Raw genomic sequence first — 26,799 nt, forward strand, 5'->3', positions numbered from 1 at the left:
ACCCCCGCTATGGGGGGCTCTCTGCTGGCAGCTGCCTGCTGCGTGCCAGGACGGCTGGTGGAGGGTCCGGCGGGGCTGAGCTCTGGTGTGTCTGTCACAGCTGCAGCAGTGCCTTCGTGGGCCAGCGGTGCCAGGCACCCAACCCCTGCCTCAGTGCCCCCTGCAAGAACGCCGGGACGTGCCACGCAGTGGACCGCGGTGGTGCGGCGGACTATACCTGCAGCTGCCGCCTGGGCTTCTCCGGGCCCCTTTGCCTGACGCCCCAAGACAACGCCTGCCTCGCCAACCCCTGCCGCCACGGTGGCACCTGTGACCTGCTCACACTCAGCGAGTACAAGTGCCGCTGCCCCCCGGGCTGGTCAGGTGAGGGTGCACCTGGCAGCAGGGGCTGCCCTCGGGAGGGGTGGGCCGGGCCTGGCCTTCCACCGGCCCCACTGAACACAATGTGCTTCAGAGAGGCCAGGACCCCGTCTGTGGCTGGGAGGGGGTACAGGGCTTTCCCAGGCCATTGGGGTCTGTGATCAGAAGCAGCTCCCAGCTCCCACCCTAGAGACCCAGGGCCCCCATCCCTCCCTGCTTCTGTAAGACAAGGGGACACTGTCCAGCCCTATCCACACCTTCTTCCCGGGAGTGTGGCTCTGGAGGGAGACAGATTGGGTCAGATCTCAAGGTCACCTGCCCCTACCAGCTGAGTCCTGGGATGATGACTCAGCCCCTTGGAACCCCCCAGTCCCTTGTCTACAGAAGGATGTCCGCACGCATTCTGCGATGGGGTCCTGAGGCTCACAGAGACAGTGCTGTTAGGCAGGCCCCTCCATAGTGCTTGGAATCTGCCCCTGGTTCTGGGGGAGGCCCCAGCCGCAGGGAGACCCACACGACCCTCTCAATCACCCTCGCCCACCAGGGAAGACATGTCAGCAGGCAGACCCATGTGCCTCTAACCCCTGTGCCAACGGTGGCCAGTGCCTGCCCTTCGAGGCCTCGTACATCTGCGGCTGCCCACCTGGCTTCCACGGCCCCACCTGCCGGCAGGATGTCAATGAATGCATCCAGAACCCCGGGCTCTGCCGCCATGGTGGCACCTGTCACAACGAGGTCGGCTCCTACCGCTGTGCCTGCCGGGCCACCCATGCTGGCCCCCACTGCGAGCTGCCCTACGTGCCCTGCAGCCCCTCACCCTGCCAGAACGGGGGCACCTGCCGCCCCACGGGGGACACGACCCACGAGTGCGCCTGCCTTCCAGGTACCGCTCTGCTGGCCTCCGCTTGAGGAGTGACATTCAGGGTGCAGCCATGCTCCCCACCACCAGTGATGGGCCCAGAGGGATGGCCAGGGGTTTAGGAACAGGTGCCCAGTGTTGGGGTGCATGGGTCTCATGGGGGAGCATGGGACAGAGGGCTGGATGGCTGGGTGGTGTCAGGCCAGTCTGGAATGGGGACATACCTTAGGAGGAGGCTTGTGCAGAGTCCAGGTGCCACTCAGCTCCCCCACCAGCTGCCCACTTCTGCGTGGAGGCGGGGTCTGCTGTGACTGGACAGCCAGGCCCATGACCCCCAATACTCCTATGTGCCAGGGATCTGGGGTCCCTCAGCCCATAGGGCTACTTCTTGGTGAGTCTTGACTGGTGCCCTCCCTGGGTGTTCCCCCTGTCTTTGAAGCACCTGGCACCTTGTCTGTGCCCTGAACCTCTGGGGTGGCATCTCAGCCTGCTTGACGTGCTCACAAGTTCCCCTCAGCTCGAGTTCCTTGGAGGAACCTGTGTGCAAGTTGAAAAACTCACCACCGCCCTGGGAGCACCTCGCTTGTGCACGCCCGGGGCTTCCCCTGTTGCCTGGGGTTGGGGTGGGGGGACCTGCACCGTCACTTCCCCCAGGGCCGCCCTTCCCATGGGCCGCGTGCCTCTGGGGTGGGGGGATGATGGCGGGCACAGCCCTCCCCAGCAGCTGCACTGTCCTTGTTGCACAGACCAGTCTCTCTCCGTAGGTTTTGCTGGAGTAAATTTTGGTGCAACTGATCTAAAAATAATAGTAGTGACGAAGAGGTTTGAAACCCCTAGCCTGTCAGCTACACACCAGGGCGGTTAGGCAGGTGCCAGGGAGGGGGCGGTTTTCACATGGGGGTGCCATGAGGGGGTGAGGGTTGTGAGGTTTGGGTGCTGGGTTTGGGGCACAGGGCCTGGCCGGCCCAACCCTGGGTGACTGGAGGGTTGTCGCAGCCCCTCCGCCGCCCTGGTCCGCCTGGGCCCAGGCCCTGCAAAGGGGAAGTGCTCTGCCCACCTGCCGTCCTCCAAGCCCCAGGCCTTAGGACCTTGTCAACGCACCACTGCCTCTGCATGCAGACGCCAGGCGTGTGTTTCCTGCGTGTCACTGCCCCCCGCCCCCACCTGCTGGGGTGCTGCTGGCCACCCTGCTTCTCCTAGGGGGCTGAGGCCTGAGCCTCTTGCCAGGCCTGCCCTAGGCTCTGGGTGGCCAGGTGACCTCAGGCCTGAGACTTCACATCCAGCCACACGGGCCAAGAGGGGCCTGCCTCACGGGCCGTGGTGAGGGCTGGGGGAGGAGGGGTGCGGGGTCCCTGCTGGGCTGGTGGGGTGAGGACCATGGTGAGGTGAGCCCCGCCCACTGTAGAACGTGCCCCTCTGGGCTCTGGGGAGGCAGCGCCAGGCCCTGCCCAGCCACGAGGACTGGAATTGGAACCAGGCTCTGGTTTGGGATAATCCCTCCAAACCACTGCCCGGTTTGCCCTTCCCCTTCTCCTGGCCTCCCGCGTTTGCTCCATGGCAGCTGGGGGTGGGGAAAGCCTCAGAGGGCTTCGGTCTCTGAGGACCGAGGGACTCAAAGACGCCGGTGGAGGAGCATTAATTAGTAACCGGCTGCGGGTTTGGCTATCGCCAGGCACACCTCTCCTGGTTAATCGTTGAACCAGCAGGGGTTGAGCAGATTACTAGCTAACTGACGGTCCTGGAAGCCTCGTCGCAGAGGTGGGCCCTGCTGGGGGAGGAGGGGAGCCTGGGACCACCTCTCTGCACCCCCCCAGGACCACCCACGTTGGTCCTGCCTCCTCTGCTGCCCTGTTGGGAGCCCTTCCCTTGCAGCCCCTGTAAGAAGGGCAGTCCGTGGCCAGCCCCCATACAGTGCCCTCCCCATAGGCAGCACCCAGATGCAAGAGCTACTGGGAGGTTCCACGGAAGGTCTCTATGGCAGAATCCTGTGTTCCCGAGTTCTTGTTGAGCTGGCCCTTACAAGATGGTTTCTCGAGAACAAGTCGGGGGTGGGCTCTGGAGTGTGGGGCCGGGGAAGGACCCTCGGGGCCCCAAGGTGGTGGGCATCATGGGGCAGGGCCGTGACGGGCACTCCCTGTCCAGAGCAGGGAATCATGGCTCCAGCCAGGAAGACACTGGGGCCCAGCACAGTGGGGCGGGCAGGGCCTTAGCACATGCTTCTGGGCCCCACGGGGAGAGCTGACAGGGTTCCGGCCCCCCGCAGGCTTCACTGGTCAGAACTGCGAGGAAAACGTTGACGACTGTCCAGGAAACAGCTGCAGGAATGGAGGCGCCTGTGTGGACGGTGTGAACACGTACAACTGCCGCTGCCCTCCAGAGTGGACAGGCACGTGGCGAGGGCGCCACCCACTTGCTGTACTGCATGCGCAGAGGGGGCCCAGAGGGGGTCCAGGCCAGGAAGGAGGGATTGACCTGGGGCACCACCAGGGTCTGAGGTCAGCAAGACATGCCATCAAGCTGTCTGACCCCAGCAGCCAGCACAGACGTGGCATCGGGAGGTCTATGTGGGCCGTTTGCAGCCTGGCCCAGGCCCCCTGGTTTGGGCCGGGCTTGTTGGGCAGGATGCAGGGACACTGGCCGGTAGGATGCAGGGCCTGCCCTTGGCTCGCCAGCTGGTACTGACAGGCAGGCGTGGCCCCAGGGCAGCTCATGGAGGGGTCCCCGGAAGGCCCCCTTGGGGAGGCAGACCCTGCATCTCACGGGCAAGGGTCTCGGCCTGTGGCTGTGGGCACTAGAGGCTGCCGCCTGGCCCAACAGTCCCGGGTCCCCACAGGCCAGTATTGCACTGAGGACGTGGACGAGTGCCAGCTCATGCCCAATGCCTGCCAGAACGGCGGCACCTGCCACAACAGCCACGGCGGCTACAACTGCGTGTGCGTCAACGGCTGGACAGGCGAGGACTGCAGCGAGAACATCGATGACTGCGCCAGTGCTGCCTGCTTCCACGGCGCCACCTGCCATGACCGCGTGGCCTCCTTCTATTGCGAGTGCCCCCACGGCCGCACAGGTGAGTGCCTGGGCCCGGGAGTGCCAGCTCCTGCTGCCCTTGACGGGGGGCCCCGCATGGTGGCCTCTCCTGGGCCGGGCCTCGTCTGTGACCTCGCCCACAGACCATGGCTGCTCGTCCTCCCGGGAGGACCCGAGGGGCTGCTCTGCATGCGGGGGTGGGTGGTGCCCACGGCAAGGCCGGCTGCTGACGAACCTCCCGGAACTGCCCGAGGGTTCTGGGACGCTCAGCAGGGCCATGCAATGGTGCCGTGGTGTGCGGCCCTGCCGGGGGCATCAGAGGGAGGGGACCCCAGCTGTGGATGCCCTGACCACGGCTGCCTGTCCAGGTCTGCTCTGCCACCTCAACGATGCCTGTATCAGCAACCCCTGCAACGAGGGCTCCAACTGCGACACCAACCCCGTCAACGGCAAGGCCATCTGCACCTGCCCCTCTGGGTACACGGGGCCGGCCTGCAGCCAGGACGTGGACGAGTGCTCACTGGGTATGCGCACGGCGGGGGCGGTGCCTGGGAAATAGCCTCTGCCCTCCGGTTGCGGAGGGTGCGCCCCAGAGTGTCCAGAGGCGTGGTGCCCAGGCTGGCCCCTTACCTGTGTCATGCACCCCACCCAGGTGCCAACCCCTGTGAGCATGCTGGCAAGTGCCTCAACACTCTGGGCTCCTTCGAGTGCCAGTGTCTGCAGGGCTACACCGGCCCACGCTGCGAGATCGACGTCAACGAGTGCGTCTCCAGCCCGTGTCAGAATGACGCCACCTGCCTGGACCAGATCGGCGAGTTCCAGTGCATCTGCATGCCTGGTACCTGCAGCCAAGCCCCTCACCCGTTCCCACCGTGGGGAGCAGGGAAACCCCACCAAGGCAGCCCCCAGCTGCACCCTTTCCCCCTGGCCGCCAGGCCTGCAAGGCACCCCTGAGGGTGGGGCTGGCGCTGGGTGGATGGGCCAGCCCGGGGGTGCCGGGTGAGCTACGGGAGAGCGGGTGAGGGCCCCTTCAGCCCCCGCACCCCTCACCATTGCCCGCCATCAGGCTACGAGGGCGTGCACTGCGAGGTGAACACAGATGAGTGTGCCAGCAGCCCCTGCCTCCAGAACGGACGTTGCCTGGACAAAATCAACGAGTTTGTGTGCGAGTGTCCCACCGGTGAGCCCTGCACGCTCCCCCAGGAGGGGGGCCAGGAGCCCCAGCGCTGTGCTGCAGGTGGCTTATGCCCAGGCCTGTGTCCCGCAGAAGCCCCTTGCCCTCTCCCCAAGGGTGCCAGGGAGGAGCCCCCAGGGCTGGCCCGGAGACTAGAGGCTTGCCCTTGGCAGTGGTTGGGGTGTTTTTAGGATTCCTCATGGGTGCCAGTCTGGGCAGGGGATGCTGGCCCCCCCACCTCGCTGGGTGCACTCGCCCGGGGTGGGGTCTTCCCACGGCCCAGAGACCTCCTCCTTGCTACTGGGCTTCCCCCGAGATGAAGGGCACCTGGGAGCAGCCGTTCAGGCCTCAGACCCCAGGGGGCTCAGGCAGGGAGGGTGCCAGCCTGGCTCTCTGAGGGCTCATGGCTGGGAGGCCTGCCTGCCCCGCCCACCCGCCTCCTCTGGTCTGCGGTGACATCGTGGCAGGAGGGTCTGGGGAGCCCTGAAGGTCATGTGGCTCAAGACCTCGGGCCTCTCAAGATGTAAGTCGGCCTCCTGGACCCCAGATGGGGACCCCATTCATAGCACCACTGATGGTGGCCGTAGCGACCAGAGGCAGTCTGGGGAAGGGCCCTCGGAGGGGGTGAGAGGCAGGACCTGTGGGGTCTGCCAAGCCCTGGCCGGGCACCTTCTGGGAGCCCATCCCTTGCTCCCTGCCCTGGGCCGGCCGGGGCTCGGCCCTGCTCCCCTGTGTCTGACTGCCACCCCTCCACATTCAGGCTTCAGCGGGCACCTGTGCCAGTACGACGTGGACGAGTGTGCCAGCACACCCTGCAGGAACGGTGCCAAGTGCCTGGACGGGCCCAACACCTACACCTGCGTGTGCTCGGAAGGTGCGGGCCTGGCTGAGCGGAGTGGGGGGAGCAGGCGTGCAGAGTCCAGGGCGCCGAGACGGGGAGGGGGCAGAGGCCAGGGACCCTCAGCCAGAGCTCTGACCTGGGTGTGGTGGGCACCCCACGGTAAGAGACACGCCCCCAGCCCTCCCCAGTGGATGCCAGGAATGCCTGGACCGGTTGGTGTTTCTCCGAGACCGGGAGTTGTGTGCCCCGGGGGCAGCCGCCCTCAGCACCTTGGCCCCCACCCTGCAGGCTACACTGGGGCCCACTGTGAGGTGGACATCGACGAGTGCCACCCCGACCCCTGCCACTACGGGTCCTGCCGTGACGGGGTGGCCGCCTTCACCTGCCTGTGCCAGCCAGGCTACACGGGCCACCACTGCGAGACCAACATCAACGAGTGCCACAGCCAGCCCTGCCGCCACGGGGGCACCTGCCAGGACCGCGACAATGCCTACGTCTGCCTCTGTCCAAAGGGGACCACAGGTGCGCGGCCGGGGATGGGGCGGGGCAGGGCGGCGGGGCAGGGCTGACCACCACATGCCCCCCAGGACCCAGCTGTGAGACCAACCTGGATGACTGTGCCAGCAGCCCCTGCGACTCAGGCACGTGTCTGGACAAGCTCGACGGCTATGAGTGCGCGTGCGAGCCAGGCTACACGGGTGAGTGGACCTGGGGCCAGGGACCACTGGGCTGTCTCTCCCAGCCCTCATCCCAGGGCCCCAGGGGCCCAGGCTGAGCCCAGAGGTCGAGGGCCCCAGGTGGGCCAGGTCTGGGGAACGAGAGTGGGATGGCACATTGCCTGGGGCCCCGCTGGGGGCTGCCAGCTTCGGCCAACTGCAGCAGGGACCACAGAGGCCCTGGGGCTTCAGCCAGCGCCTGGACGGGCATCCCTGAGCATCCTGACCCTTGAGCCATAGCCAGAGCTCAGGTGCACGCTCTTTGCCTTGAGTGGGTTGTGGCCTCTCCAGGCCCTGGTCCCCATCAGTCAGAGAGGATAGCACAGGCCCTGCATCAGGGGCTGCTGGGAGGATGGCTCTGACCCCACACAAAGTGCCGGTCGACTTGCTGGTGGGCACTGCGCTCACTTGGCACAGCGCCACTGGAAGCCCGGCTCACCCAGTTGCACCTCAGAGGACCCTGGGGAGGGGTGATTTACCGTCTCCAGCTCAACATGGGGAGAGGGGCTGGCAGGGGCCCTGGGCATGTCTGAGCCCCGGCCCTGCCCACAGGGAGCATGTGCAACATCAACATCGATGAGTGTGCGGCCAGCCCCTGCCACAACGGGGGCACCTGCGAGGATGGTGTCAACAGCTTCACCTGCCGCTGCCCCGAGGGCTACCATGGCCCCACCTGCCTGTCCGAGGTCAACGAGTGCAACAGTAACCCCTGTGTCCACGGGGCCTGCCGGGACAGCCTCAATGGGTAGGGCACCGTGCAGCACTCCCATGGGCCCAGCGGTCCTGGCCAGCTGGGTGGGTGCTCCCCTCAAGGACGGACCCACATTCCGTGCCCTGCAGCATGCTGTCCAAGCACTGGCCCAGCTTCTGGGCTGCGCCCACCCACCCCGGGCTGCATGTCATGGGCCATATCGTGGCTCAGGGGGCAGGTCTCAGGTGTTCGCCATGACTCATCTGTGGGGTGACGGCAGCCGGTGTTGCTGTGATGGGATCGAGTAAGAGGCGTATGTATCTTGTATCTGGTCCTGACTCCTGAACCAGCTCCTGAGCCGTGAAAGCGGAAGGAGCGGCTCTCGGGCACACCTGCGCTAATGCAGCCGAGGCGACCCGGTGACTGGGGGTTGGGGGGCCGGCCACGGGGTGAGAGGCTTGGGCCTTTCCACCCCACCCCCGACCTCTGAGGGGGCAGAGGGGCTGGAGATTCACCCCCAGGCCCGGGAGTCAGTCAGTCACCGCTATGTAATGATGCCTCCATAAGAATGCCTAGGGAAGGGGTCAGAGAGCTTCCGGCCGGAAGCGCACGGGGTGCTGGAGGGTGCGCCCCAGGGCATGGGGGCTCTGCACCTCTCAGCTTGTCCCGTGCATGTGCGTCTCTTCCATTTGGCTGTTACCAAGTTTACCCTTTTATAACAAAACAAGTAATCTAGGAAGCAAACTTTTCTCTAGTTCTGTGAACCACTTTAGCAAATTGTGGAACTCGAGGTAAGGGTCTCGGGGCCCCAGTTTATAGCCGGTTGGTCGGGAGGACAGGTGACAGCCTAGGACTTGTGATTGGCATCTGATGCTGGTACAGTCTTGTGAGACCAAATCCCTCACCTGTGGTCTTATGCCCTGACTCCAGGTGGTCAAGGGCGGAAATGAGTTTGGGGATGCCCAGCTGCTTGGGGTGGGAAAAGTGCCCACGGGAGCCAGGAGTACTGGCCTCTAGAGAAAAAATGGAAGCTGCGCTCTGGTTCCTCACACCAGCATGGCTCTGTCTAGATGGGGGCGTCAGCCTGGGCAGGGACGCTTGCCCCAACTGTGCCCAGCAAGGATAGGCATCCTGTTCAAGGCCACAGAGCGAGGGAGCAGTGGAGGGCCTCTGACCACTGCCTGGATGGGGCACCGTCCCAGAGCTAGTAACCAAACTACTGCCACTGTCGGGGGCAAGGAGGGAGTGTTACCCCACTGTGAAGGACACAGGGTCAGAGCAGACAGGCAGCTCACACCCTCAGACCGCAGGACGGTGGCAGAGCCGGGAACCCCCAGCCCAGCCCCACACATCTTGGGCCACTCCAAAACCACACCGTCACCTCTGCAGGTACAAATGCGAGTGTGACCCTGGGTGGAGTGGGGCAAACTGCGGTGTCAACAACAACGAGTGTGAGTCCAACCCCTGCGTCAACGGCGGCTCCTGCAGAGACATGACCGGCGGCTACGTGTGCACCTGCCGCGAAGGCTTCAGTGGTGAGCGGGCTCTCCAGGGGTGCGGCACAGAGCTGGGCCCAACAGCCACTGGTACTGACTGCTGGGGCTGCTGGCTCGGCTCCACGCAGGGCACCCCGCCACAGCCCCCGGGGTGGCTGCACACCCATGACCGCTGTCCCTCTCTCCCTAGGCCCCAACTGCCAGACCAATATCAACGAATGCGCGTCCAACCCGTGTCTGAACCAGGGCACGTGCATCGATGGGGTGGCTGCATACAAGTGCATCTGCCCGCTGCCCTACACCGGTGAGGGCGGGGCCCGGACAGCCACTGGCACGGTGGCGGCCTTCTGGGCTGGCCTTGTCTGCGTTGCCCAGAGGTTCTGCCCCATGCTGTGAGCCTTAGGCCTGGCTGCATGCGGGTCTCATCCTGCAGGTGTTGCCAGTTTAGCACACAAAAGTACAGGATGCCTGGGAGAAAGGTTCGATATAAATACTCCCCAAATGTTTTGTCTGGCGAGCCTGCCTGAGAGGTGAGGAGGAACCCTCAGCGGCAGAGACAGGAGCCGGGCCTGGGCTGTCAGCATCCACGGTCCGCCTTCCACGCTGCCCAGGGGCCCCTGGGGCCCAGGCCGCCCTCCCCATCCGCTAGCTGGCCTGAGGGATTCCTTTGATGGCGGGCCCTCTTTGTGTAAGGGGACAAGGAGCTCTCTGTTCTCACTGAGCAGAGGCGGGAGACATTTCTCTGGGCATCCAGGCCTCTACGGTTCAGCCAGGGAACCGGGTTCCCTGTGTAGAAGAGATTTGCAAACTGTTAAAAAAATAAAAGCCCACAACCGTTAGGGCCATGGGCTACACTGGTTGGGGGCAGAGAGTGCCCCACTGGGGTCAGTTTTAGGCCCCGCGCCACTGCAGGGCCTGGAGGCCCTAAGAGGGCCCTGCTTGGCCGGGTGGGCGGGGTGGGGGCCGTGCCTGTGGTTCCCACGACATCAGGCAGCCTGCAGCCACGGCAGTGTGTTCTTTCCCCAAAGCCGGGGGCCTCGGTTTTCTCCTCCGCTGGGCCGGTAAGGAGACCAGAGGCACTGCTGTCAGAGGGGGGACGGCCCGACGGGGAGGAGCCGGCTTGTGCTGACCCGCTTCCCGGCTGCCTGCTTCCTGCCTCCCTTCACACAATTGTAGGAAACTCTGGCGAATTTCCTGCCTGCCCAGGTCACCGTGGAAACAGATAGAAAGACAGGCCCTGGAAAATCCAGCAGCGGGCCAGGGAGATAATGGACAACAAGGAAGATAACACTTCCCCGGGAATCAGCCCCATGGGCCGTAAACAGGAAAACCGCCCTGGGTCCTCGTGGAGAAAGTCGCCCTGATGTGCACACATGCCAGCCAGACCCCCTTCCTCATCCCAGGCCGTGTGGCGCATCCAGTGCTCCTGACACCAAGGACGTTGGTGGGGCAGAGGCTGCCATGACCTCTGGCGGAGGACAGGGCTTGTTGCCTACTGCCACAGCCTTCGATGGCCCATCGTGACAGGGTCTGGCTGCCCATGACCGGGCCCCTGGCCTTAGCTCCCAGGCCTCTGACTCAGTGTAGGGGCCTTTGCTACCAGGAGACAATGAAGGGGTGTGAGGCAGGTGCAGGCGTGAGGCCTTTGCCTTGGGGTGGGCCACTAGTCCTTATTCCCTAGGGCTCTTGGCTGGGGAGGCCCAGGCTGCGGCCTGTAGCCTGTGGGGAGCCTGTTTCAGAGCCAGATCCTCCTCTGGTTTGTCTAGCCCCTGATGCGGGACCTGACCCAGCCAGGAGCTCACAGGATCCTAGTGCAATGCCGTCTGCGCCACCCCACGGGGCTCCTGCTGGCCAAGCGACCTGCAGGCCATGGCCATGATGGCCTCTGTCTGCAGATGCTGCCAGGGCCCCCGGCATCTCACCCCCTGCCCCTCTCCCCTCAGGAGCCCTGTGTGAGGTGGTGCTGGCCCCGTGTGCCCCCAGTCCCTGCAGAAACGGTGGCAAGTGCAGGGAGTCTGAAGACTACGAGAGCTTTTCCTGCATCTGCCCCACAGGCTGGCAAGGTGGGGCAGCCACTCCCTGCGGCCCTGGCCTGGGCCAAGTCCCAGGAGGGGCTGGGACAGAGAGGGCGGGCGGTGTGGGGACTCATGGCAGGAGGAAGGGCTCCCCGGCTGCAGAGGCACCTGCAGGGGTCTCTAGGAGCAGGAATTGACTTTGCAGGGACCTCCCCACCCTGAATTTCCATATCTGCTTGGCCCAGAGTTGAGGGACAGCAGGTTGGAGCACCTTTCTTCCCAGGGCTTCCCCAGAGGATGGCCCTGGGTCTGAGCAGGGCAATGCCTGGAGGTGGGGGCTAACCTGATGGCGGTGTCCCTGCAGGGCAGACCTGCGAGGTGGACATCAACGAGTGTGTGACGAGCCCATGCCGCAACGGTGCCACCTGCCAGAACGCCAACGGCAGCTATCGCTGCCACTGCCAGGCCGGCTACACTGGGCGCAACTGTGAGGTGGACATCGATGACTGCCGGCCGAGTGAGTGGCCTGGACGGACACAGCTGGGGCAGGTGGCCGGCCTGTCCGCCTCTGAGATGCTCTCAGACCTGTGTTTCCCCAGGCAGGCACAGAGCAGGGAGCTTGGGGTCAGGTGGGAGAAGGGCTGCAGCAATGCTGGCCATCACGCCTGCAGAGGCCAAGTCCCAGCTGGTCCATCTGGCCTTGACCACGAGGGAACCCAGGTCAGGTGTTGGGGGCAGGCCTTGCACAGACCAAGCAGGGTGGTTCCAGAAGGCTCTGGAGCCAGACCACTAGCTTCAAGCCCTCCCAGCATCTCCCAGCCGGACTCGGCAGCCCCTTCCACAGCGCAGTGCCCAGCCCGTCCAGTGTGGTTCTTTCAGTCCTTGTCATGACTCACCAAGAAGCAAGGCTCTCAGGCCCCTGCCATAGTTCCTAGAATGGCAAGACCCAGAGTAACAGAGGGTCTTGCCTGGCATCCTGAAGCAAGAAGGGGAGATTGTGACCCCAACCTTGTCAGTCTGACTTAAGGCTGCGAGTTTTCCCTCCCTGAGGACTGGGAACATGTGGGGGCCACGGCAGCCCCCCGGAAGCCCTGCTGCTGCCAGGACCCCTCCCAATCTTGGCCCCCCAGCAGTAGGGGTGACGTCTGCGCCTCAGGCCTGCCCTCCTGTCCCCTCCCAGACCCCTGCCACAATGGTGGCTCCTGTACGGACGGCATCAACACAGCCTTCTGCGACTGCCTGCCTGGCTTCCAGGGCCCCTTCTGCGAGGAGGACATCAACGAGTGTGCCAGCAGCCCCTGCCGCCACGGGGGCAACTGCACCGACTGCGTGGACAGCTACACCTGCACCTGCCCCACGGGCTTCAGCGGGATCCACTGTGAGAACAACACACCTGACTGCACGGAAAGGTGCGTGGGCACGCATGGCCCTGCAGGCCCAGGATGAGGTGGAAGGGGCACGTGGTGTCTGGCAACCTGGCACACCAAGCCACCATCCCCCACTTGGCATTTGGTGCTGCTAGTCGAATCAGACGTCATTCATCCCATCATAATGTCCCACCTAAAAGGCCGTTGGTCGTTGACAGTGGGACTTGAAACCAGGAACCCCAGTTATTTATCCTGAAGAACTAGTGTGCCTCTTCCTGTCAGACAAGGACTTTGTGACCCCTCTTGCTCCCCTTTCTGCCTTGGCTGCCAGGAAGCTCGGCATTAGATGTCATCCCCATCCCTGGCGTAACTATCCCCCATATGAGCTGTGCAGGTTCTGGTCTCTCCCTCGTGTCTTTTTCATCTAACAGCTGTGTAGCTGTGTGTGTTCCACGATCCTCTCAGCATGAGCTATGAGGGAGGCAAGGGAGCGGTGTGATGGGGTGCGAGCGTCCAAGGTCCCTGGCCCATGGTGGGGGTCTCCCTGAGGTCAGCCAGGCTGCTCCTGGCTCTCAGGCCCCTTTGGCCACAGTCTGAGTCAAGAATCCAGCATGGAGGGTGCTGCTCAGACAGGGTCCCACACCCCACTCACCCTCCTCCCTCGCTGCCCGCCCGCCTCCAGCTCCTGCTTCAATGGTGGCACCTGTGTGGATGGCATCAACTCCTTCACCTGCCTGTGTCCACCTGGCTTCACGGGCAGCTACTGCCAGCATGATGTTAATGAGTGTGACTCACGGCCGTGTCTGCATGGTGGCACCTGTCAGGACAGCTATGGAGCCTACAGGTGCACCTGCCCACAGGGCTACACTGGCCTCAACTGCCAGGTGAGCAGGTGGGCTGCCCAGAGCCCAGCAAGAGGTGCCGCGGTGGGGCACTGGCCTGCAGCCCGTTACAGCAGTCACGCCGGCTCAGGGCGGCTGCACCGCAGGCCGGGTTACAGGGGCGAGGAGGGCTAGGCTCCAGGCGTGGGGGTGGCCTCGGGGTCATGTGGCTGCTAGGGCTCCGACCCAGGGCGCGGCCACGGGTGTACTACCACTCGAGAGGTCAGAGGTGGGGAACAGGGACCTAGCAGGGGTTTCTAGAGCAAGAACAGGAGTGGGTGATGCAGGAGAAGGTTTTACAGGAAATAGAAGTATTAAGGATTCATCTCCGTTGAACATTTTCACACGAGACGTCAGTTAGAAAACAGCCCCACAGAGCTGTTCACTTCTGGAGATCCTTCCTCAAGGGAGGCAGCTGGTGGTCCGGATCGCCACGGGCCCAGAGGCAGCAGCCGGGAGCCCGGGGACCTCAGCTTCCAGTTCTGTAGGATGGGGTCGGGCCCACTGCCGCATGAGGGTCTCTGGCAGCTGCGTGTTCCGCGCTGCCCAGCAGGATGGCCCCAGCGGGAGCAGGTGAGCAGGAACCTGAACTAGGTTGGCCCTGCCCCCAGAACCTCGTGCGGTGGTGCGACTCCTCGCCCTGTAAGAATGGTGGCAAATGCTGGCAGACCGACACCCTGTACCGCTGCGAGTGCCCCGGCGGCTGGACCGGCCTCTACTGCGACGTGCCCAGCGTTTCCTGCGAGGAGGCCGCCCGACAGCAGGGTAACCGCGCCCCCACCCCGTCCGCCGCCCAAGGCCTGAGGCCGCCGTCCATGGAAGCCCAGGTCTCACAGTCCCTCCCACCACCCCACAGGCGTCCACGTCACCCGCCTGTGCCGGCACGGAGGGCTCTGTGTGAACGCCAGCAATACACACCACTGCCGCTGCCCAGCAGGCTACGCGGGCAGTTACTGTGAGGACCCAGTAGACGAGTGCTCCCCCAGCCCCTGCCAGAACGGGGCCACCTGCACTGACTACCCTGGTGGCTACTCCTGCGAGGTGGGGACCCACCCCGGGTCAGGGTGCGTCCAGGATGAGTGTCAACGCCTGCCAGGCTCAGGGCTGGGAGACAGCACAGCAGGGAAGATCTAGCCCAAAAGATTTTTCCGGCCCATGCAGGGAAGTCCAGACTAATCAGGGAAGACTGACTGATGGGGGTGTCCTGTGGAAGGGCCTGGAGGGAAAGTACACAGAAAAGGGGGACAGTGTTTTCCCTCCCCCGGAGTGTATCTGGGCTCACCTGATGCCTCCTGAGGTCCCACCTCTGTCCCACGGCACGGGGTCTGGCCCCACCTCTGGGCAGTGGCTCAGCTTTCCAGGGCCCTTCCCAGCGTCAGCTGGGCAGACATCTCCCTCCGGCTGGCCAGGCGTGAGGCCCAGGGCTTCACTGGGAAGAGGGCGGCTCGTGCGGCCCCATCAGCTTGCAGGGTTGGGTGGCTGTGCCCCAGCTACCCGCGGAGCCACAGTCCCCGCCCCTCACCTGTTCCCGCGCAGTGCGTGGCTGGCTATCGTGGGGTGAACTGTTCCGAGGAGATCAATGAGTGCCTGTCCCATCCGTGCCAGAACGGGGGCACCTGCATCGACCTCATCAACACCTACAAGTGTTCCTGTCCCCGGGGCACACAGGGTAAGGGGTGGCCACCCCTCGGGTTGGAACCCAGGGGAAAGTGGGCAAGTCAGACACCAGGCCAGAGGCGTCCCAGGCCCAAGCAGAGCCTGCGTTATGCCTCATGGGGACAGAGGTCAGGTGTAGGGCTGGCCGGGGAGGGACCTAAGGGAGGGAGAGGGAGCCTGGCAGGCCCTTGGCACGAGCAGCAGACATGGGGCATGGCAGCATGCCATCAGCATCCGGCCCCTCCTGAGCATCTGCGCGGTCCCGTCCGCAAGGGAGCAGGGTTGGTGTGCGGCCAGCACGGGCCCTGATGGCACCGGGTCCCTGCAGGCGTGCGCTGTGAGATCGACGTGGATGACTGCGACCCTCCCATCGACCCCGTGTCCCGGGGCCCCCGGTGCTTCAACAGCGGCACCTGTGTGGACCAGCTGGGTGGCTACAGCTGTGCCTGCCCGCCTGGCTTTGTTGGGGAGCGCTGTGAGGGTGACGTGAACGAGTGCCTGTCCAACCCCTGCGACGCCCGTGGCACCCAGAGCTGTGTGCAGCGTGTCAACGACTTCCACTGCGAATGTCGCGCCGGCCACACTGGTAGGTGTGGGGGTCAGGGTAACTGGGGTGCCGGGGAGGTGGGGTATGGTGGGGGCAGGTGAGCCCCTCATGCCCATGTTCATCCCCAGGGCGCCGCTGCGAGTCGGTCATCAACGGCTGCAAAGGCAGGCCCTGCAGGAATGGGGGCACCTGTGCCGTGGCCTCCAACACTGCCCGCGGATTCATCTGCAAGTGCCCAGCGGTAGGAGCCCCCAGCCCCGCACAGCCCCGAGGCACCCTGGTCTGAAGGAGGCCCTGGGGCAGGAGCCCTGAGGGTCCCTAGCCTGGGTCTGCACCTGTGCCTGAAGGCAGAGGCTGGCTTAAGCCCCTGGGCCCCACCATCCTCGTTCCCCTCGAGATCAAGTCTCTTTGTCAATAACTTTTATTCTTAGAGCAGTTTTAGGCTTATAGACAAATTGTGCTGAGGTGCACCCCTCCCCCACGCCTGTGACTATTGGCATCTCTCCTTCTTGGGCCACATAGTTACAGCCGGCAGGCCAGCACCGATACGTCAAGTCTGTAGAAGCCTCTGGTCTGTTCCTCCCCATTCTGCTTCTGACATCCACGTGGTCACACTTACACCACTGCAGTGCCACGCGGAGTCTTGCCTGCCCAGAAACGCCCGAGCTCCACCCTCGCACCGTCTTCCTCTCCCTGAACCCTGGTGACCTGATTTTCGTACACTGGGAGAACGTTTCCTTGAACAGTTGTGCTGCTTGGGTAAAGGCTGCCAGACCTTCTCCCAGGGAGGACCCAGGCACCCTGACCCCCATGCCGCGCTCTCTCCTGGCAGGGCTTCGAGGGTGCCACGTGTGAGAACGACGCCCGTGCCTGCGGCAGCCTGCGATGCCTCAACGGTGGCACCTGCATCTCGGGTCCGCGCAGCCCCACCTGCCTGTGCCTGGGCCCTTTCACGGGCCCCGAGTGCCAGTTCCCAGCCAGCAGCCCCTGCATGGGCGCCAACCCCTGCTACAACCAGGGCAGCTGCGAGCCCACACCCGAGAGCCCCTTCTACCGCTGCCTGTGCCCCGCCAGGTTCAACGGGCTGCTCTGCCACATCCTGGACTACAGCTTTGGGGGCGGCGTGGGCCTGGACATCCCCCCGCCGCAGATCGAGGAGGCCTGCGGGCTCCCCGAGTGCCGTGCGGAGGCGGGTGACAAGGTGTGCAGCCCCCGGTGCAACAACCACGCATGCGGCTGGGATGGTGGCGACTGCTCGCTCGACTTCAACGACCCCTGGCAGAACTGCACGCAGTCGCTGCAGTGCTGGAAGTACTTCAGCAACGGGCGCTGCGACAGCCAGTGCAGCTCGGCCGGCTGCCTCTTCGATGGCTTCGACTGCCAGCGCACGGAAGGCCAGTGCAAGTAAGCCTGTGGCGGGAGCCGCCCCTGGGCAGGGCGGGCGGGGGTGGCCCGGTGCCGGCGGGAGCCTGACTGTGGCCTGTGCCCGCAGCCCCCTGTACGACCAGTACTGCAGGGACCACTTCCGCGACGGGCACTGCGACCAGGGCTGCAACAGCGCCGAGTGCGAGTGGGACGGGCTGGACTGTGCGGAGCACGTGCCCGAGCGGCTGGCGGCTGGCACGCTTGTGCTGGTGGTGCTGACTCCGCCCGAGCAGCTGCGCAACCACTCCCTCCTCTTCCTGCGCGAGCTCAGCCGCCTGCTGCACACCAACGTGGTGTTCAAGCGCGACGCCCACGGCCGGCACATGATCTTCCCCTACTACGGCCGCGAGGAGGAGCTGCGCAAGCACCCCGTCCGGCGCTCCGTGGACGGCTGGGCCGCGCCCGGTGCCCTGCTCGGCCAGGTGAAGGCTGCACTGCTCCCGGGCCTCAGAGGCGGGCGCCGGCGCAGGGAGCTGGACCCCATGGACATCCGTGGGTGAGTGAGCTCCAGCACATCCCCCAGCCCTCAGGGCTGCCCTGGAGGAGGCGGTGCCCTTCCACTTGGTGGTAAAAGAGATGCCCCCCGCAGACGGAGCGCTGAGGCAGCCCTGCCCCAGGAGCCCCTTCTAGGAGAGGCTTCTGGGTGAGGAGAGAGAGGAATGCTCCTTCACCCAAGGGAACACGGACAGCAGGGCGGGAGGCAGCTTGAGGGGTGTCCGTGATGAGCATCTACCGTGTGCCCAGCTGACGCTGGTGTGGGACTTGGTGGGCTGGGTGGGCACCGTCTGTCCCGTGCTGTTCCTGTCCAGACCCCGCGGTGCCCCAGGCTGCTTCCTTGGGGGGTGGGCACGCTTCTCTCCCCCACCATTGGGATGGTGCCGTGGGCGCCGAACTGGTCCTTGGACGCAGCTCGCTGGGCCCAGGACCTGGGGATGAAGCCCGTGGCTCAAGCCCCTGACCCAGGCGCACCCCCAGGTCCATCGTCTACCTGGAGATCGACAACCGGCAGTGCATCCAGTCGTCCTCACAGTGCTTCCAGAGCACCACAGATGTGGCCGCCTTCCTGGGAGCGCTGGCCTCTCTGGGCAGCCTCAACATCCCCTACAAGATCGAGGCTGTGCAGAGTGAGTGGCCCGGCGGCCTGGGGAATGGATTGCGTACATGTAGGAGAGTCCGTTTGGGAGGGGCGATGTCTCCGTTTCCCCCCAAAATGCTCCTCTTCTGTGTACCATTCGCCACCCACGGGTGTGTGGCTTGCCATTTGGAGTTCAGGAAGCGCTATTCTGGAATTTTCTGCCTGGCACGCCCTCCACACCAGTAGTGACAGCTGTGGGAGAATCTCGCACCAGGGGACGGGCACAGGCATCAGAAAAGTGGGAGCCTTTCTCCCCACCCTTCCCCTGATTTTTCTTTGTTAGGTATTATTTCAAAATCATTACAGGTTTTTAAAAAAGAGAGGGGAGGGGGGAGGAATTGATCGGTGTCATGTGAAGTGTTGAAGTTTGTATCTTGAAAATCCCCCTAAATCCTTCGTCTTAACAGCTCAATGCGAGCGCAGTGATTTGAAGTTGGTTAATCCTTAAAGAAGAAAAAGGCAAAAGCCGTCTCCAGATAGTTGGCTGGTGCAGGAGAGAATTTAGCGATAGTTTGCAATTCTGATTTAATCGCGTAGAAAATGACCTTATTTTGGGGGGCGGGATGGAGGAGAGCGGGTGAGGAGGCGCCCGGCCGCGGAGCCAGTCCGCTGCCCCCCGGCTGCCGGCCTGCCGCATAGCCGCTCCCTGATGTGGGCCCCCGCGCCCACAGGTGAGACGGTGGAGCCCCCGCCAGCCCCGCAGCTGCACTTCATGTACGTGGCCGTGGTCGCCTCCGTGCTGCTCTTCTTCGTGGGCTGCGGCGTGTTGCTCTCCCGCAAGCGCCGGCGGCAGCATGGCCAACTCTGGTTCCCCGAGGGCTTCAAGGTGTCAGAGGCCAGCAAGAAGAAACGGCGGGAGCCCCTGGGCGAGGATTCCGTTGGTCTCAAGTCAGTGGATGCCGCCGCTGCGCCAGGGGTGGGGGAGGCGGGGCCTGCCGACCCACGGCCGCGGCTCACCTGCCCAGCTGGCCCGGGGCCTCAGACGGGTGCCCCAGCCATGGCCTTCGGGGGTGCCACGCTCAGTCCTGCCTCCCCGACCCCCCAGGCCCCTGAAGAACGCCTCGGATGGAGCCCTCATGGACGACAGCCAGAACGAGTGGGGCGACGAGGGCCTGGACGCCAAGAAGTTCCGGGTGAGTCAGGGCCTTGGGGTGTCCTTGGGCCAACCCCTGCCCAGCCCCAGGCCCAGCAGGACATGGCTCTTTGCTCACCTTCCTTAGTTTGAGGAGCCAGTGGTTCTACCTGACCTGGATGACCAGACGGACCACCGGCAGTGGACCCAGCAGCACCTGGACGCCGCCGACCTGCGTGTGCCTGCCACGGCCCCCACGCCACCCCAGGGCGAGGCTGACACCGACTGCATGGACGTGAACGTCCGCGGGCCGGGTAAGCGCAAGGCCGCCCCCCCCCCCCCCACAGCCTCCCGGGGACTCCGGCCAGGGCCACCTCCACAGCCTGCCTCCCTGCCCAGAGCCCCCAGGTTGGTGTTCTGGAAGCCTCGCACTGGAGCCTGGTGCTCTCAGACCTGGAGCGGGTGGGCGTCGGTGAGCCCTCCACCTGTTAGCCGGCTCCCTCCGCAGTGACTCCAGGCTCCCTCGCCCTATAAACTAACTTCTCCCAGAATGCTGCTTTTGAGACATTGGAAGTGCCAATTTGCCAACATACATACGCCTCTCATGCTGCCTGTCCTGGGTGGGTTGTGGGTAAAGACCTTGAGCAGGTCAGGAAGCAGAGCTGAAGGTGTTTCATTGCCCACCAGCCCATTGGGAATTCGACTCAGCTCTGTTCCTTGGGAGGCTCAGGCCGATCTTGGTGGTCCCAGGCAGCGTGGCCCTGTGTGCACAGGCCGGGCCACATATCCACACAGCTGCCCACCAACCCAGGACCATCGTCACACTGCCTAGAGCCAGCGGTGCGGGCCCAACCTCCTGACCGGCCCCGCCACTGTCCTGCCTCCCTCCAGACGGCTTCACACCCCTCATGATCGCCTCCTGCAGCGGAGGGGGCCTGGAGACGGGCAACAGCGAGGAGGAGGAGGACGCGCCGGCCGTCATCTCGGACTTCATCTACCAGGGCGCCAGCCTGCACAACCAGACAGACCGCACCGGCGAGACCGCCCTGCACCTGGCTGCCCGCTACTCACGCTCTGATGCCGCCAAACGCCTGCTGGAGGCCAGCGCCGACGCCAACATCCAGGACAACATGGGGCGCACCCCGCTGCATGCGGCCGTCTCTGCCGACGCACAGGGCGTCTTCCAGGTGGGCGGCCGCTCCCGTGCATGTACCCTGGCTGGCCCCCAGTGCACCATTCTCCTGGTCTGGGCTGGCAGCTGGGCTCGTGTGGGCCCAGAGTGGTGATGCTGCAGAGCCTAAGCAGGTAGCTGGCATCTCAGCCTGAACCTCAGCACTCAGGTCCACGCGTACTGTCCTTAGGGAAGCCAGGCTGGAAGCGGTGCAGCTGGAGGCCAGAGGGCCCTGCCACCCCTGCAGGTCCTCCTGCCCCACCTGAGGTGGGCTCCCAGCCCTGGCCAGGGTCCTCGCCTGTGGCAGCGAGAAGGGTTTAAAGGCTGCTGCTTGCCGCCTGCCAATCTGGGGCTTTGACCCTACTGGAGACCCTGGGACAAGGGTGGTCTTAGGGGTTGGGTGCCTAGGTCCTGGGGAATGTTCCCGGCAGAGGCTCCTTTTTCAAACTGCCAACAGCCCCCCTGCTGCAGTTCCCCGGCCCCTGGGCCGCCCTGCCAATGTTTGGATGGGCAGGTAGGTGGGGCGCAAATTGGGGGTTACCACAAAAGTTTTCACACATTGTCCTGTGGAAATAAGATGAGGCTGGCAGGGAAGGACGATGTACACAAGCCCCCAGGGGTGGGCCCCGGCTGAGTCGGCCGCTACAGCCTTTCTGACACACAGTCCTAGACTCCCGTGGGTTCTCTGCAGGAGAGCAGCCAGTCCTGCACGCTGCACACGCCTAGCTTTTCTCCCCCGTCAGCAGTGACCATCCCTGCTGTGACCCAGGACACGGCATCTGAAGGGCTGCTTGCAATTCCGTGTGTCTGGGTGGATGCAGCTCAGCTCAGCAGTTCTGAGTGGGGCTCCAGCTCCAGGCACAGGGGTTAAGGTGCTGGCTCTGCCCCCTGTAGCTGGGAGGGACTTGACCCTCTGTGTAATGGGGTGGTGTAGCTGCCAGGCCCAGTGGGAGGATTAGGTAAAGCTGCAGATGGTCGCTGAGGGGCTGGTCTGTGTGGACCATGCATCCCGTGCTCTGGCCCTCAGCCCCTCCCTTGGGGGCCGGTTCCATCCTCCCTACACCCCTACTCTGTGGCCATCCAGTCTTGCTGGGGCCGTTCGGACCCTAGGAAGGGCTTCATCACACAGGGATTGGTTCCCAGGTATTCGTGGTGGGCCAGGTGGTGGAGTGCATTTGCCAAGCCCGAGACCTCCCCTGTTGCCTAGATTCTGATCCGGAACCGAGCCACGGACCTGGATGCCCGCATGCATGACGGCACGACGCCGCTGATCCTGGCTGCCCGTCTGGCCGTGGAGGGCATGCTGGAAGACCTCATCAACTCACACGCCGACGTCAATGCCGTGGATGACCTGGGTAAGTCGGTTGCTGCCCAGCGCGTACGGAATAGGCGTGTTGCACGGATCTGCCCCAAACCACTCTCCACTTCCCTCTCACAGGCAAGTCCGCCCTGCACTGGGCTGCTGCCGTGAATAATGTGGAGGCCGCCGTCGTGCTGCTAAAGAACGGGGCCAACAAAGACATGCAGAACAACAAGGTGGGGGCCATGTGTGTGGCAGGTCACTTCGCCCAGAGCCACTCCTTTCTGACCGTGGGACCCCTGGGCCTGGGATTGATTAGTCCCAGTGAGAGCTCCCGGGCACGTAGACGCCTTCTGTCCTTGGCTGTCCCTGGGCAGGGCAGGGTGACCCAGATAGTACAGGCTGAGCCCAAATACTGGTGGGTGTGGAGGGTGTGGTGCACTGTGAGACCCCCTGATGCGCTTGTGAGCACTGCCTTCCTGCATGTGGGACCTGCCCCCAGCCTCTGGCTCCCCGTTGCCAGTCTGTTCCCTGGGGCTAAGGAAGCCCTCTCTTCCCTCCCTGACCCAGTCCAACCCAGCTTCCTGAACCTGATTGGGCTCCTTTGGGTACTTTCCATGGTGTGCAGGTACCCCTACCACCATGGCTGCCAAGCTCCACCCCACACTCTGTGGACCCTTGGTTGCCCAGTTCAAGGAGGCCCCCCTTCCTTCTGGGTAAGGGGATGCAGCAGGCTTTGGGCACCAAGGGGTGCGCTGGACCCAGGTGTCCAAGTCCCCTGCAGGACTGCGGCCTGAGCCTCCTCCTGCTGGGGAGCTTGGGCCTGAGATGCGGGGACCGGCCTGAGGGCTCGGGACTGAGGGTGTGTTGGGCAGGCGCCACAGCCCTCACCCCCAACATGGCATGTCTGTGGGGTACGTTCCCTGTGTGCTGGGAGAGCAAAGACCCAGGGTCGCTCTTGACCTGCTGGGCGGGGTCTCTCACCTGGGGATGCACTTGAGGGACCCCAGGCCCCTGAAGGTGCCGTGTCATCCCTGCATGTGTGGTCTGGGAGGGAGGGAAATAGGCTACAGTTGGTGAGATTTCCAGCAGGGTCTGTGACCCCCGCAAAGGCTGATTCCGGACCCCACAGAGCACGTCTAGTTCGGTCTCAGGAGATGCATTTAAGGCTTTCTTTTTTCCATTTTCCAAATTTCTTTTTGCATTTTTATTGAAATATAGTTGGTATGCAACCTTATAACGGCTCCAGGTATATACAACAGGGTGGTCCAATAGCTGTGTGCATTACTAGACGCTGACCACAATAAGAGGGGTTGCCGGCTGTCACCATGCACAGATCGGTGTTTGGGGCTGTGCTCCCTGTGTCGTGCTTCCATCCTGTGACTAGTCTGTTGTAACTGGGAGTCTGTATCTCTACCCACTTCACCTAATTTGCCCACCCCCTTAAGGCTGCTTTTTAATACTCCCATCAGGTCAGGTACCAGGGAAAGCTGAGGTAGGGCCCTAGTGAGTGTACCTCCTTTCAGTGGGGAGGTGGGCGTCAACCACTGGTCCCTCTGGTGACAGGGCAGGTGAGGGAGGTCTCCTCACCTGCCCTGCACCCATTTCCCCAGGAGGAGACGCCCCTGTTCCTGGCTGCCCGGGAGGGCAGCTACGAGACCGCCAAGGTGCTTCTGGACCACTTCGCTAACCGGGACATCACAGACCACATGGACCGCCTGCCTCGTGACATCGCACAGGAGCGCATGCACCACGACATCGTGCGGCTGCTGGACGAGTACAGCCTGGTGCGCAGCCCCCAGCTGCACAGTGCCACCCTAGGGGGTGCACCCACCCTGTCGCCCCCACTCTGCTCCCCCAACGGCTACCTGAGCAACCTCAAGCCGGCCGTGCAGGGCAAGAAGGCCCGCAAGCCCAGCACCAAGGGCCTGGCCTGTGGCAGCAAAGAGGCCAAGGACCTCAAGGCGCGGAGGAAGAAGGCCCAGGACGGCAAGGGCTGCCTGCTGGACACCGCGAGCGTGCTGTCACCCGTGGACTCCCTCGAGTCGCCGCATGGCTACCTATCAGATGTGGCCTCACCACCTCTCCTGCCCTCCCCATTCCAGCAGTCCCCGGCTGTGCCCCTCAACCACCTGCCCGGCATGCCTGACGCCCACTTGGGTGTCAGCCACCTGAGTGTAGCAGCCAAGCCCGAGATGGCAGCACTGGGTGGGGGCAGCCGGCTGGCCTTCGAGGTGGGGCCACCGCGCCTCTCCCACCTGCCCGTGGCCTCGAGTACCAGCACAGTCCTGGGTGCCAGCTCTGGGGCCATGAATTTCACCGTGGGTGGGGCCACAGGCTTGAACGGCCAGTGTGAGTGGCTCTCCCGGCTGCAGAATGGTCTGGTACCAAATCAGTACAACCCACTGCGAGGGAGCGTGGCACCGGGCACCCTGGGCTCGCAGGCCCCCACCCTCCAGCATGGCCTGATGGGCCCGCTGCACAGCGGTCTCTCCGCCACTGCCCTGTCCCAGATGATGAGCTATCAGGCCTTGCCCAGTGCACGGCTAGCCACCCAGCCTCACCTGGTGCAGACGCAGCAGGTGCAGGTGCCCCAGCAAAGCCTGCAGCCGCCAAACATCCAGCCCCAGCACAGCCTGCAGACGCAGCCACCCCAGCCGCACCTCGGCGTGAGCTCAGCTGCCAGCGGCCACCTGGGCCGAAGCTTCCTGGGCGGCGAGCCGAGCCAGGCAGATGTGCAGCCCCTGGGCCCCAGTGGCCTGGCAGCGCACACCATCCTGCCACAGGACAACCAGGTCCTGCCCACGTCCCTGCCAACCTCGCTGGCCCCGCCCATGACCACTGCCCAGTTCCTGACGCCGCCCTCGCAGCACAGCTATTCCTCGCCCGTGGACAACACCCCCAGCCACCAGCTGCAGGTGCCCGAGCACCCCTTCCTCACCCCGTCCCCTGAGTCCCCCGACCAGTGGTCCAGCTCCTCACCGCGCTCCAACATCTCTGACTGGTCCGAGGGCATCTCCAGCCCGCCCACCAGCATGCAGTCCCAGACCAGCCACATTCCGGAGGCCTTCAAGTAAATGCGGCCGCCGGCGGGACCCGTGCCTCCTCTCCCAAGCCCTGCAGGCGTTGGCGTGTGCTCCGCCGATGCCAGGACCCACCAAAGGAGCTTTTTTTAAGAAACATGTTTTTATACAAAATAGGACAAGGATTTTAATTTTTTTTTTTAGTATTTATTTATGTACTTTTATTTTACACAGAAACACTGCCTTTTTATTTATATGTACTGTTTTCTATGGCGCCAGGTAGAAACTTTTATCTGTTCCAAGAAAAACTAGTTCTCAGTCATGATTTTCCAATTTAGGATAAAGACACATATTTTTAAAATATAAACAAAGATTCATGATTTATAAATGCCAATTATTTATTGATTTCTTTTTTTCAAAATCGAAAAAGAAATGTTGGAGAAGGGAGGTTTGAACCCACATTACCCAGGAAGCTCCCAGGGCGCCCAGGCCCGCTGCCATCTCCCCGGATGCACCCCTGCCCGTGCGCCCAATCCCGGAGCCCTCCTCCCAGCATGGCCCACATTTTATGAGATGTGTCTGGAGACAGTGAAAGCCTTCACACCTGGCCTATGGATTAATTCGCATCTGAAATAGGAAAGTAAAATGGGAAACGATGTGGTTTATGGTGGTTTTTGTTAATGATTATTTTTGAAAAATGTGCTCCCAGGGTTTACTGAGAGCACGTTTCATGGTACCAGTCATGAATCTTTGTTTCAGGTTCAGTATTATGTAGTTGTCTGTTGGTCTTGCGAGTTCTTGTTCCTTCTGGAAGCTCCCCTGTCCCACCCGTGCCCCTACTTCCCTTCTTGATACTTAAGCATCACACAGAATGAGAAGCCAGGTGTGGCCATGTGGTGCCCACCGGAGAAATCTCACCCTTTCCTGGGGAAGGATACTGCCAGGGCCACCCAGCTGGAGTTCCCCGCATCCACCTTGAGCAGCATCTTCCAGGTTCAGTGGAAGATGGACTGGCCCCATGTGACCCGGGCTTAGCTCATGGGACCTGACTGCTGACAGGTCCCATTTTTATAGGAGACCTGTTTTTGTCAGAGCAGCTGACAGTGAGGTTTTGGGACAACACAGCTGTGTCGGGTCTCAGTGCGTGGAGACCACTCATCACCCCAGGGCCAGGGGTGGCTTGGTGGCACGCAGCCGAGGCAGTACCCTCAGGGCATTGGGAGCCTGCTCTGGGCAACCCCTCCTGACTTAGGGGGTTGTGGGTCTGGGGAGCAGATTCTGGCAATATCAAGTATACGCCTGTGGCAAACTAAATGTCTGTAAATACATTTTTAAAGGTGGATTTTGTTTAAAAAATCTGAGTGAACAAGTCTGTCGGGTCACGCTGACGAGGGACGGCAGACACGGCCCCACAGCCTGGGCCCCGCGGCCTGACCCGCAGCCGCAGAAGCGTAGCTCCTGAGAGCGACCCAGGAAAGGTTTGGCCTCCCGTGGGCTTGGGCAGGCGTCCGCCGCCAGGCAGCTTCTCCGGCTCTGCCTGGCGATGTGCTGTGCCACCCCTGGTCGGTGTGACCAGACACGTCCTAGGGTGTTGATTTTACTATGTTTTGTAAAATAGAGTGTAGTTTACAGAAAAAGGAAACTCTTTTTAAAAGTTATCTACATGCAAGACTATAGGTGATGAAAATGATGTATTTTTTTTTCATCTTTTTTTGTTATTTGATTTGCAATAAAAATGATGCTGATGGTCATCCAGATCTTGCTAAAGTCGGCTGTGGGATGGGCTCACTGGGGCGGGGGGCAGGCTGCCTTGTTCTGGGGCACCCAGGGGTCCTTTCTGATGGGAAGTGATGGAGAGACCACCCAGGCCTGGCCTGTGGCATGCTGGGGCCCACTGCCTCCCCCAAAGTTCCCCAAGCATCTCCACCTCTGCCCAGACCCCATCTGGGGAGGCGGGATGCAGCAGTGAGCAGGGCGCATGCAGCCCCACTGTGGGGATGTGCACATCCTGGGGGACTCGGCTGCCAGGACACTAGGTGCCAG

At 63.3% G+C, this 26,799-nt stretch overlaps 1 protein-coding gene across 1 annotated transcript in view; it reads left to right on the forward strand.

Annotated features, from left to right (window-relative positions):
* NOTCH1 (notch receptor 1) overlaps window positions 1-26,513 on the forward strand; it is a 45,481-nt gene extending 18,968 nt beyond the window's left edge. Inside the window, exons 3-34 of the mRNA XM_036901481.2 lie at window positions 101-363; window positions 905-1,243; window positions 3,483-3,605; window positions 4,053-4,286; window positions 4,615-4,770; window positions 4,899-5,084; window positions 5,313-5,426; window positions 6,181-6,294; window positions 6,550-6,783; window positions 6,849-6,959; window positions 7,530-7,722; window positions 9,058-9,203; window positions 9,355-9,468; window positions 11,108-11,227; window positions 11,544-11,696; window positions 12,360-12,588; window positions 13,229-13,430; window positions 14,039-14,192; window positions 14,284-14,468; window positions 14,964-15,096; window positions 15,412-15,669; window positions 15,759-15,871; window positions 16,463-17,034; window positions 17,123-17,551; window positions 18,031-18,179; window positions 18,862-19,078; window positions 19,236-19,323; window positions 19,411-19,576; window positions 20,154-20,449; window positions 21,641-21,788; window positions 21,872-21,969; window positions 23,347-26,513. Of these exons, the coding sequence (XP_036757376.2) occupies window positions 101-363; window positions 905-1,243; window positions 3,483-3,605; window positions 4,053-4,286; window positions 4,615-4,770; window positions 4,899-5,084; window positions 5,313-5,426; window positions 6,181-6,294; window positions 6,550-6,783; window positions 6,849-6,959; window positions 7,530-7,722; window positions 9,058-9,203; window positions 9,355-9,468; window positions 11,108-11,227; window positions 11,544-11,696; window positions 12,360-12,588; window positions 13,229-13,430; window positions 14,039-14,192; window positions 14,284-14,468; window positions 14,964-15,096; window positions 15,412-15,669; window positions 15,759-15,871; window positions 16,463-17,034; window positions 17,123-17,551; window positions 18,031-18,179; window positions 18,862-19,078; window positions 19,236-19,323; window positions 19,411-19,576; window positions 20,154-20,449; window positions 21,641-21,788; window positions 21,872-21,969; window positions 23,347-24,810 (7,501 nt within the window). The 3' untranslated portion in view covers window positions 24,811-26,513. The remainder of the gene's footprint in view (window positions 1-100; window positions 364-904; window positions 1,244-3,482; window positions 3,606-4,052; window positions 4,287-4,614; window positions 4,771-4,898; window positions 5,085-5,312; window positions 5,427-6,180; window positions 6,295-6,549; window positions 6,784-6,848; window positions 6,960-7,529; window positions 7,723-9,057; window positions 9,204-9,354; window positions 9,469-11,107; window positions 11,228-11,543; window positions 11,697-12,359; window positions 12,589-13,228; window positions 13,431-14,038; window positions 14,193-14,283; window positions 14,469-14,963; window positions 15,097-15,411; window positions 15,670-15,758; window positions 15,872-16,462; window positions 17,035-17,122; window positions 17,552-18,030; window positions 18,180-18,861; window positions 19,079-19,235; window positions 19,324-19,410; window positions 19,577-20,153; window positions 20,450-21,640; window positions 21,789-21,871; window positions 21,970-23,346) is intronic.
* The last annotated feature ends 286 nt before the right edge of the window (window positions 26,514-26,799 follow it).

The sequence above is a fragment of the Manis pentadactyla genome, chromosome 3 (assembly GCF_030020395.1).
Source record: "Manis pentadactyla isolate mManPen7 chromosome 3, mManPen7.hap1, whole genome shotgun sequence".
Taxonomy (NCBI): Eukaryota; Metazoa; Chordata; class Mammalia; order Pholidota; family Manidae; genus Manis; species Manis pentadactyla.